Source organism: Mustelus asterias, chromosome 29 (assembly GCF_964213995.1).
Source record: "Mustelus asterias chromosome 29, sMusAst1.hap1.1, whole genome shotgun sequence".
Taxonomy (NCBI): domain Eukaryota; kingdom Metazoa; phylum Chordata; class Chondrichthyes; order Carcharhiniformes; family Triakidae; genus Mustelus; species Mustelus asterias.
The window spans coordinates 6,876,760-6,888,695 of NC_135829.1; the positions used below are offsets into that span (position 1 = coordinate 6,876,760).

At 44.8% G+C, this 11,936-nt stretch overlaps 1 protein-coding gene across 2 annotated transcripts in view; it reads left to right on the top strand.

The window, feature by feature from the left end:
- The window catches only part of etfa (electron transfer flavoprotein subunit alpha), a 56,981-nt gene extending 46,997 nt beyond the window's left edge, over positions 1 to 9,984 (top strand). For both annotated transcript variants that reach the window (XM_078200000.1, XM_078200001.1), the window contains exons 11-12: positions 3,356 to 3,436; positions 8,963 to 9,984. In XM_078200000.1, the coding sequence (XP_078056126.1) occupies positions 3,356 to 3,436; positions 8,963 to 8,998 (117 nt within the window). In that variant the 3' untranslated portion in view covers positions 8,999 to 9,984. The remainder of the gene's footprint in view (positions 1 to 3,355; positions 3,437 to 8,962) is intronic.
- Positions 9,985 to 11,936: the final 1,952 nt, after the last annotated feature.

Sequence of the window (11,936 nt, forward strand, 5' to 3'; positions counted from 1 at the left end):
CCCCTTTATCCCATGGGATCCAAAGCACTATGTCCTGCAGTGCTGGCCTTGGCTCTGCAGGAACACTCGATTCACGCCCTGCCCCAGAGACTTGATCGCAAAATTCACGCTGGACGTTTTGGTGCAGCAGTGAAGGAAGTTTGGTGCTGTCAATCGCTATTACTGTCGGATAAGGCACTAAATTGAGCCTCTACCTTCCCCTCAGGTGCACAGAAAATCCCATGGCACCGTTCAAAGAACAGGTGAATTCTCTTCAGTGCCCTGATCCAATATGTATTCCTCAACCGGCATCACAAGGACACATTAACTAGTCATTCAATTCATTGCTTCTTGTTGTTACCTGGAGTGCCAGTTGTGTTTCACCTCCAGATAACAAGTGACAATCCTCAATTTATTTAACCAAATTGTGAAGCATTTTGAGACATCCCAAATGAATGCAAATTTGGATTATTCTTTTTAAAAAAAATAAAAATAAATTTTGGATACAGATACCTTGTTCTATGTCTTGGGATAGTTACCTTTAAGATTGGGTATCACTCAGAGCAGATAACCTGGGTCCAGAGGCTCTGCCACATTATGTATCAGAAAGATGTAATGCTGTAAGCAATTGCTGTTGAAAATGACATTTCATTCACGGATAGGTAAAGAAATGAATTCATTTCTCAACATTTTTCAAATGGACAAAACTCTTTTGATCGTTGCAGTCTTTTTGATTTGATTTATTATTGTCAAATTTATTGGGATACAGTGAAAAGTATTGTTTCTTGCGCGCTATACAGACAAAGCATACCGTTCATAGAGAAGGAAACGAGAGAGTGCAGAATGTAGTGTTACAGTCATAGCCAGGGTGTAGAGAAAGATCAACTCAATGCAAGGTAGGTCCATTCAAAAGTCTGGCAGCAGCAGGGAAGAAGCTGTTCTTGAGTCGGTTGGTACGTGACCTCAGACTTTTGTATCTTTTTCCTGATGGAAGAAGGTGGAAGAGAGAATGTCCGGGGTGCGTGGGGTCTTTAATTATCCTGGCTGCTTTGCCAAGGCAGCGGGAAGTGTAGACGGAGTCAATGGATGGGAGGCTGGTTTGCGTGATGGATTGGGCTACATTCACGACCTTTTATAGTTCCTTGCGGTCTTGGGCAGAGCAGGAGCCATACCAGGCTGTGATACAACCAGAAAAAATGCTTTCTATGGTGCATCTGTAAAAGTTGGAGAGAATCTGGAGTGAGAGCACAATAATTTCTGCTGCCTTTCTAGTTCTTGTGTAAACGTTGTCAATGGTAGTCATGTCCCACATTTCTATTCTGCATTTTCTTTCCCAGTTCCTTTGAACAGTTTAACCACAAACTTATATGGAAATGTCCAGCTGCAATCTAAAAGGTTCTCCCATGTTTTAAAAAAAACCTTGCCTCTTGGCCATTTTCCTGCCAACCTTTCCCTATTTGTAAATGTTTACTGCCACATTTAAAATAGTACCGAGTTGTGTTGACTTGTCACCCTGTTAATTACACCCACTACGGGCAGGAGGACATAACTGACAGGGTGACTAGTTTACATAGAGGTCGGTACATAAAGGGCTAATGGAAATATGTGAATAAGGGTAGGATGTGAGACTTCAAATTGAGGACTAAACTACAACAGCACACTCTCTCGTCCAGCTATTCCTCAACCTCTCTAATCCCTCTTCAACTTGTTCACAACTCCCTTTCTGCAATATCACCTGGATAGAGTGGACATGGAGAGGATGTTTCCACTAGTAGGAAAAACTAGAACTAGGGCACAACCTCAGGCTCAAGGGACGATCCTTTAAAACAGAGTTGAGGAATTTCTTCAGCCAGAGAGTGGTGAATCTGTGGAACTCTCTGCTGCAGAAGGTTGTGGAGGCTGGGTCATTGAGTGTCTTTAAGACAGAGATAGATAGGTTCTTGATTGATAAGGGGATCAGGGGTTATGGGGAAAAGACAGGAGAATGGGGATGAGAAAAATATCAGCCATGATTGAATGGCGGAGCAGACTCGATGGGCTGAGTGGCCTAATTCTGCTCCTAGTCTTATGGTCTTACGATCACACGTGGATGCCAAGTATATTTTAGTTCTAGTAACCACGGTGACTGCTTCCAGTGTAGGCTTTGCTGCCACGGACACATACCAATCTTGTGCACTAAGTCATTATAAAAGCGGTTGGAAAAGCTTTTGTCCTTGCAATCAATAATTGATATCCTTTTTTCTGTAGCATGCTTTTTGAAATCTAAGGAACCTTTCTTGCAGGTTGAGTTTTCTGTTTTTTAAGATTTGCTTTGAAATTATTTAAAACCCCAGATGCATGCTTCCCAGAAACATAAGTTATAGAACAGTCAATTTCTGGGGAGGCTACACTCGAGCAGGTACTTAAATATCTTGGCATTGAAATTGTAAAGGCATAAAGTACGTTTCTTTCACTTCATTGACTCAATTTATCAAACTGGCAATAATCTGTTGATTTTACAGGGGTTTTATCAAAGGTCAATCAAAGGTAACTGCCAAAAACCATGTGTATGGATTCCAGTCCTAGTTATCGCTAAGTTAGTTGTGCTCAGTTTTTAAAGTTTAAATTTTATTTATTATTAGTCACAAGTGGGCTTACATTAACACTGCAATGAAGTTATTTTGAAAATCCCCTAGTCGCCACACTCCAGCGCCTGTTCGGGTACACTGACTGAGAATTTAGCATGATCAATGCACCCCAACCTGCATGTCTTTCGGACTGTGGGAGGAAACCCACGCAGACACATGGGGGAGAACGTGCAGACTCCACACAGACAGTGACCCAAGCTGGCAATCGAACCTGGGTCCCTGGCGCCGTGAGGAAGCAGCGCTAAACCACTGTGCCACCGTGCTGTGGAGAGGGGATCGAGAGACCTGCAATTGGCCTTTGGAGGAGGGTATCAGGCGCAGGGGGAATTGACCAGGGTTCAAGATCCAGCAATGCCAGCTGCTGGTGAACTCTGTGGAGGTTAGATGACTTGCCAGAAATGTTGTAAACGGCAGAGCACAGTCCAGCCGAGGTGTAATTTTTGCCTCAGAAAATGTCCTTTGGGCAGTGAAACATTAAAATCAATAGCGCAAGGTTTCCAAGCATTCTGAAGAATAATTTTTCTTATTACTAATTTGTTCAGTAACTTCTCCACAGGGTATTTGGCTTCAGATACAGGAGAAGGATTCTTGACAGCTTATTGGCTTTGTTTAAAAACTACGTAATTTAGTGATGCAAAATTTGCTTCCACTTTGCTTTCAATGGACATGCTTTATTGTTGCTTGTTGGAAGAATCGTTATCAGAGAATCATTGAGAAAGGCATTAACGAGCACACTACTTTCCTTACAGACCATTGTGGCCATCAACAAGGACCCTGAGGCTCCCATCTTCCAGGTAGCGGACTATGGCTTGGTGGCAGACCTCTTCAAAGTGAGTCTTGTTTCTTTCTGAACGTATGAAAGATATCAGCCAACCTGATCACGTGGCAAGGGGATACTGGGAATGAAACCACCTTTCCACAGGAAAATAGGACAATCCTTCTGTTTTCTGAGTAATTGATGTCACAGGTTTACAGCATGGAAACAGGCCCTTCGGCCCAACTTGTCCATGTTACCCAGTTTTTAACCACTAAGCTAGTCCCAATTGCCCACGTTTAGCCCATATCCCTCTATACCCATCTTACCCATGTAACTGTCTAAATGATTTTTAAAAGACAAAATTGTACCCGCCTCTACTACTACCTCTGGCAGCTCGTTCCAGACACTCACCACCCTCTGTGTGAAAAAATTGCCCCTCTGGACCCTTTTGTATCCAATGGTTGAACTGTCACTGAGTGTGGAGTTACAAAAGAGTCAATGTGGCCAATTTAATGCAAACTCTGACTTTTGAAGATGTGAACTTGCTTCAGAAAGCAGTGGAGGAAAGCTACCTCCTCCAAGAGGAAACATTGACTCCAAGCTGCCTCTGCAGTGAGCACCAATAGTCCAACTGTCAAGAAGCAAAGTGGTGTGACTGAAGAAAATGCAGTTTGTGAAGAGGTTGGCTCAGCTAATTGAGAGCTCAGCAATCCTCCACCTGGGGCTTCCATCGCTATGGCAGAGGAAAATAAGCCTGCTAACAAAATTGTAGGCATGGTTAAAAGTTTATTTATTAGTCACAAGTAGGCTGACATTAACACTGCAATGAAGTTGCTGTGAAAATCCTCTAGTCACCACGAAAGTTGCATGAAAACAGTACTGCAAGAGATAAGAAACAACTTGCATTTATATAGCACCTTTAACATAGTAAAATATCCCAGAGTGCCTCATAGGATGTTAAAGATTTTAACATTTATTTATTAATGTCACAAGTAGGCTTACATTAACACTGCAATGAAGTTACTGGAGTCAGTTCAGGTACACTGAGGGAGAATTTAGCATGGCCAGTGCACGTAACCAGCACGTCGTTTGGACTGTGGGAGGAAACCGGAGTACCCAGAGGAAACCCACGCAGACACGGGGAGAAAGTTCAGACTCCGCACAGCCAGTGACCCAAGCGGGAATTGAACCCGGGTCCCTGCTGCTGAGAGGCAGCATTGCTAACCACCATGTCACCCTACGTGCCACCGGTGCTGCCCTATAGGAGCACTGTAAAGCAAAATTTGATACCTATTCACATGGAGATATTAGGACAAAAGCTTGGTCAAAGAGAGAGGCTTGGCTTAATGGGAAGAGAGGCTGAGTGGTTTGAGGGAATTCCAGAGCAACTGAAGACATAGCCACTATGGTGGACAAAGAACAAAGAACAGTACAGCACAGGAAACAGGCCCTTCGGCCCTCCAAGCCTGTGCCGCTCCTTGGTCCAACTAGACCAGTCGTTTGTATCCCTCCATTCCCACACTGCTCATGTGACTATCCAGGTAAGTCTTAAACGATGCCAGCGTGTCTGCCCCCACCACCCTACTTGGCAGAGGCAGACACGCTGGCATCGTTTAAGACTTACCTGGATAGTCACATGAGCGATTAAAATTGGGGATGCCCAAGAGGCTGGAATTGCAGGAGTGCTGATACCTCTGGGGTGGTATGACTGGCGATAGGGACAGATTTGGTGGGGGGGGGGGGGGGGGGGGGGGGGGGAGGGAGGGAAAGAGAGGTGGGGGGGGGGAAGGGATAAGAATTTTAAAGGTGAGGTTTTGCTTTACTGGGAGTCGGTGTAGAGCAGTGAGTTGTGGGGAGATGGATGAATGAGATTTGGTGTAAATTCACCTGCAGAGTTTTGCACAACCTCAAGTTTAATTATAAAGTGAAAAATGCATTGTGTCCAAAAAATGCTTATGCTACACAGTCTATTTAAAGTGTATTTAGGCGGTTTAATCCTCCAGTATGTAATTTAGCAGTGATGTGTATTGTCACGTAGCACAATGTCTGGGATTGTTTCTCTTAATTAATGATGAAAATAATAATTTGGTCTAATTTAGTGAATTAAACTTCTGCTCGGTGTATATAATTGAAAATTTGCTAATATTTTGCTCTAGAATTTAAATGTAAGCTGTCATAAAACTAAAATTGGAAAATGACAGGTTTGGGGAAAAATGTGCTACCAGTTAAGGCAAACTGAACGCAGCACAAGATTTGTAATTTAAAAAAATCATTTTTAGCAATGATCATTGGATAATTATCAGCTGTGGATAGTTGTGAGATCCATAGACCCTTTTATGGGATGGCATGGTGGCTCAGTAGTTAACTGCCTCTCCGCTCTAGGGATCTGGGTTTGATTCTGTCCTCGGGTGACTGTGTCTGTGATGGGTTTGCCCGTCCTCCCCGAGAGAGAAGAAATAGGGTGCTCCAAAGATGTGCGGATTAGGTTGGATTGGCCATGCTTAATTGACCCTTAGTGTCAGGGGGAGTAGCAGGGTAAATATGGCCCGGGTGGGATTGTTGTCAGCGCAAGCTCGATGGGCCGAATGGCCGCCTCCTGCACTGTAGGGATTCTATGATTCATTGTTGGATAGCAAGAATCTGTTCAATTTCCTTCCTCCCTCCCTCCCTGACTCCAACACCCTACAGAACCTCTATCGCTGACTCACCTGATGAAGGGGCAGCGCTCCGACAGCTTGTGCTACCAAATAAACCTGTTGGACTTTAACCTGGTGTTGAGACTTCTTACTGTGCTGGACAGTTGAGATGAGCTCTGAAGAGTCCAGACACCATGCCTACCATGGCTGTTTGAGCCACCGAGCTGTACAGTTGCCCTTGGGGTAGTTGCTCTTATTTTTTCGCTGCTCTTGTTAAGTACAGGACTCTGTGTTTGCGTGTGAGATGCCACAGGGCAGTAGCATCCCCAAAAGGCAGGTTGGAAGAATCCCTGCCAAGTGTAATAGCTTTCTGGAACTAATGCCTGCTGGCTGGGTAGCAAACATGCGGCTTTTAATAAACCAGAGACAAAGTGATGGGCGGTAGAAACAACTTGTAGACAATTTCCCTAATAAATTTTGTACGGTGGCATTATTTCCAGTTAATGGGAGTGCAGATCTCCTGAATAATTGAGAGAATGTATTCATCATTGGCGGGTTCAGCTGCGATCCTTTAGCGCAGTGACAACCACGGGCCCTTTTATCTGAAGCTGTAACCGATACTTAACAACAAGCGACGGGGTTTAGTTATCAAGCTGGTTTTGCTTTACCTTCAAACAAACATTTACATGCCCAGCTGAGTCTCCATTTTTTTTTTTGGCCAAATACCTGTGATGAACAATCAACTGTAGTTAACGGTGATAAACGGCGGCGAGAGATGGAAGGGGGCTTTGTTTACCGTGATTGAAATGGCTTGAGGTTTTTAAAATTCGTCTGGCTTACCTTGGCTTATTAATTATTCACCAACCTTCCAAAGCATGAATGGCCGCAGGAGTGTTTTAGTGAATTCCCTCTCATAAACAAAGGATAATCATTGCCCTGTGAGCTCCGATCTTAGCGGTGTCTTGCTTGTCTATGATCAGTCCAACGCCGACCTGCTGCTTCTGAGAGCCAGTTTTTAACAGATTAAGCTGCAGGTTTTGGAGACAACTTGAACTGCATCCATGTGTGCATGTGCGTTGAAGCTTTTTTGTTGTTCCATAAACACCCACCCCAATGTAATTTATGAAAGCTTAAACGTCAGTCAATAAGGTTGAATTTAGCACTTATTGCTAGAAAGTGACTACCTGACAGGCACCATGTACACCTGATCAAAACATACATTAAGATGGGGAAACCTTTGTCAGGGATCAGAGGCATTTCAAAGAACACTCGCTGTAAAGATATCCACAATGTTAATGTGAAAGGCTTACTTTCATTGGCTAAAAACACCTTGATTTTAATTTAACTCGGAGAAGCACATCACATGCAGGAGTTAAATGCTCAAACTAACTCTTAGACCCAAGCAGCAATGGGTACATTTTCCAGCTCAATTTCATTGTGCCATATCATGGTGTTTGATTCCAACAGTAATTTCCAATTAGGTAGAATCCCTACAGTAGTGATGGCTAACACGAGGGGACATAGCTTTAAATTGAGGGGTGAGAGATATAGGACAGATGTTAGAGGTAGGTTCTTCACTTAGAGTAGTAAGGGCATGGAATGCCCAGCCTGCAGCAGTAGTGGACTCGTCAACATTAAGAGCATTCAAATGGTTATTGGATAAGCATGGATGATATTGCAATAGTGTAGATTAGAGGGGCTTTAGATTGGTTTCACTGGTCGGCGCAACATCGAGGGCCGAAGGGCCTGTACTGCGCTGTAGTGTTCTATGTTCTATTTATGAAAGCAAGCGCTCGTTAGTTAAAACCAACTTGATTCCAACATTCCTTCATGGGACTTTGTGTCAGCAAGCTGTTTGACCAGGAGGGCATTACATCCAAGCCTGATCCTGTTCCCATGCATGCACTGGGGTCCATGGCTGGTGATCACGAGTGTGAACCTTAATTGATTTTCTTCTCCCTAAGCCCCAAGGAGCAAATAGCGGATTGCATGAAACCCCTGGTGCAGGATCTCTCTCTCTCTCCCTCCCTCCACCCTGGGAAAGGTGCTGGAAGGAGTTTGAGAGATCACCGAGGGAGAACATGAGAGATGCTCTTGTCCGAGGATTCCTAGCGGCAAAATGATTCTCTCTTTGCATCATCACAGCTTCCAAATAAATTCTCCTTAGGCGAGAGAGAGAGAAAAGTGGAAACTGACTAAAACAAAGCAAAAGGTGATTGAAACAAAAAGACACAGCAAGATCCCAGGACTCCTTTCATTCACTGTCACAATCTCGGTGTGGGGGAGAGGAGGAACACCCATTTCAGAAACACATGCTCCCATTAATAAACCCTGACAAAATCATAGAATCCTGCGGTGTGGAAGGAGGCCATTCGGCCCATCGAGTTTGCACCAACCACAATCCCACCCAAGCCCTACCCTGTAACCCCATGCATTTACCCTAGCTAGTTCCCCTGACTAGGGGCAATTTAGCATGGCCAATCCACCTAACCCGCACATCTTTGGACTGTGGGAGGAAACCCACACAGACATGGGGAGAACATGCAGACTCTGCACAGACAGTGACCCAAGGCTGGAATCAAACCCAGGTCCCTGGAGCTGTGAGGCAGCAGCGCTAACCCACTGCCACCGTGCTGTCCAAGGTGGTTCAGGTGGTGGTTGTTGGTGGATAATTTTCTAATTGTACACTCCCAGGTCAGGCTATGTGCAAACCGGCTTCTGTGTTTCCTCCAATACAACAGTGACTACATTTCACAAGTACTTTACTGGTTTTGCATATAAATGCATGTCTTTCTTTCTTCGCTACATAAATGCAAGTTGTTGTTGAACATACAAGGTTCATCCTTTCATTGAGTCTACATTTGTTTTAGAAGAGAACTTTAAAAGTGCCTTGAATGAGTTCCAGTGGAATGTGTCTAATGAATGGTGGGTTCAGTCCTGACTTGGTTTGTTTTCTTCTGCAGGCAATCCCACAGATGACGGCTCTTTTGGAGAAATAATGGCAAGGTCCAGCAGCTTGGTCACTAATCTGGCGCTGATCTGTTATTTGGACCTGTACAGTTTGAATATTATGTACAGATAATGTGTACATCAATGCTGAACATTATTTTTGATGCACCCAGTGATTTGTCTCTCAAATTATCGATACAGCTAATTGACTACACGCGAAGACCTGTTTAGTTTATTGGATTGTGGTTCCAGAATTTGAATGTGTATGTTCCCAAGTCCAGCTGAGAGAGGAGGTACATGACTTGCGTTCCCTAGCCCCAGCCTTACTCCACAACTCGCAGCTTGGGTATGCGCAAGCTACCTCTTAAAGATCTCTCTCCCTCCAGGGCCTCACTTGGCACTGTCCTTGGTATCTCGCGGCACGTGTGAGCCTTAAGGCTATCAGTTGGTGCACGGTTGTCTCTAAGAGTTTTTAGAAGAATCTTAACCTGTGGTGATCCACCTTGCAGTGGGATTACTAAGCAATGTTGACTTGACACTACAGCTGTGATGTGCGCTCCCATTTATTGTTCAGGTAACTCTGGCAGAACCTTTGACCACTGAAGATTATGTTGATTATTTCACTGTCCTTGGCTACCGGAGTAAATCCTGCCCATTGCAATTTTAAAGAATCCTCAAAAGACAGTTTAAAGAGTATTTTAAATTTAATTTAGATTGAGTGAAATGTGAGGTAGAGCGACACTGATTCACCTCCACGGTTTTCTGTTTTATGAATGTTTACAGGAACTATCTGTCAGTGTGCCGTGGGGGAGAGCAGTGTGACTACAGGCTGACTTGTGGTCAGGAAATGTCTGAAAAGGGGGAGGTAGGTAGAGCTGGTGTTCTGGAAGGGAATACGGTATCGAGAAAAGGCGGCCAACTTGTTGGATTGGCAACCGATTTATACGCAAGGATTTTATTCAGTTGCAATATGTACAATGTCAAATTTTGTGGTAATCAACTGGAGACTATTTTGTAATAAAATAGTGTGACCATCCTCTTGTGTCTGCGTCTTTGCCCATCAGGAATGCTGACAAAATACTAACCGCAAGTTGCATACATCCGTTAAGTGGAGAAAATGCAGAGGGGAGTTGGACTTGTTAATGAGTTGCTTGGCGGGTCTAGATGCTGGTAATAAGCCAATTGGCCTTGAGAATTGAGCCCACTTCCCATCGACCAAAGACGACACCTGTGCAGGCAAACGGAACTGTTGTCAAATTTGTGATCCAATTTATTCGAACAGCAGGCCCTGTTTTGAGGGAATCCATCTCTGAATACCTCCTCTTTTCTCCCTGTAAATTTAGCAACTTTTCCATCAGTTAGCTGAGTGTGACTTCCCCCAGTGAGATTCGGCAGGCTGTTCGATGTTTGCAAGGGCAGCCTCCGGGTCAAGCTCTAATCTTCCTCACTGAGAAATATACTTCACCTGTGCACAAGTCAAGAGCTTGGTTGTAGCAGTCCCACCTCTTCATAGAATCCCTACAGTGCAGAAGGAGATCATTCGGCCCATCGAGTCTGTACCGACCACAATCCCATCGAGGCCCTATCCCCGTAACCCCGACGCTAGGATCAATTTAGCACGGCACGGTAGCACAGTGGGGCGGCACGGTAGCACAGTGGTTAGCACTGCTGCTTCACAGCTCCAGGGACCTGGGTTCGATTCCCGGCTCGGGTCACTGTCTGTGTGGAGTTTGCACATTCTCCTCATGTCTGCGTGGGTTTCCTCCGGGTGCTCCGGTTTCCTCCCACAGTCCAAAGATGTGCGGGTTAGGTTGATTGGCCAAGCTAAAATTGCCCTTAGTGTCCTGGGATGCGTAGGTTAGAGGGATTAGTGGGTAAATATGTAGGGATATGGGGGTAGGGTCTGGGTGGGATTGTGGTCGGTGCAGACTCGATGGGCCGAATGGCCTCTTTCTGTGCTGTAGGGATTCTAAGATTCTAAGAATGCACCTAACCCGCACATGTTTGGACTGTGAGAGGAAACCAAAGCAACCGGAGGAAACCCATGCAGACACGGGGAGAATGTGCAGACTCCGCACAAACAGTGACCCAAGCTGGGAAGTGAACCCGGGTCCCTGGTACTGTGAGGCAGCAGTGCTAATAATGCAGAATGATGTAATGATTAAAATCTCAAATGAAATCTGATCTCTTTACATTTATAATTCTGTTTGGTTTGACAAAATATATTTTGACAGTTTAGCAGAAGCAGGGGCAAACTCCAGCAGACGCCAAGTACTAACCTGAAGTCGGGTATGACATTGCTACACTTCAGAACTTGAAAAGTAACAGCGAGTTTCATTTCTTCATCTGGAAATGCTGCAATCTCCCACCTTTACAGTTCCTGGTTAGTATTACATCTTGCAGTGAAGTCAGTTCACCTGAGATACACTCTGGAAAAATCAAACTGACTGCAACCAATTGGCTAAAGAACCTTCCCAGAGAATATTGGGCACAAATAGATTAAAACAAATTAACTTGTACACCGATACAGATGGGGAGGCGATGGCCTAGTGGTATTATCCCCAGACTATTAATTCAGAAACTCAGCTAACGTTCTGGGGACCTGCGTTCGAATCCCGCCTCGGCAGATGGTGGAATTTGAATTCAATAAAAAAAACCTGGAATTAAGAATCTACTGATGACCATGAAACCATTGTCGATTGTCAGAAAAACCCATCTGGTTCACTAATGCCCTCTAGGGAAGGAAATCTGTCGTTCTTACCTAGTCTGGCCTACATGTGACTCCAGAGTCACAGCAATGTGGTCGACTCTCAACTGTCCTCCGAGCAAGGGCTACTAGAGATGGGCAATAGGGGTGGCACAGTGGTTAGCACCGCTGCCTCACAGCGCCAGGGACCCAGGTTCAATTCCCAACTTGGGTCACTGTCTGTGACGAGTCTGCACGTTCTTCCCGTGTCTGCGTGGGTTTCCTCCAGGTGCTCCGGTTTC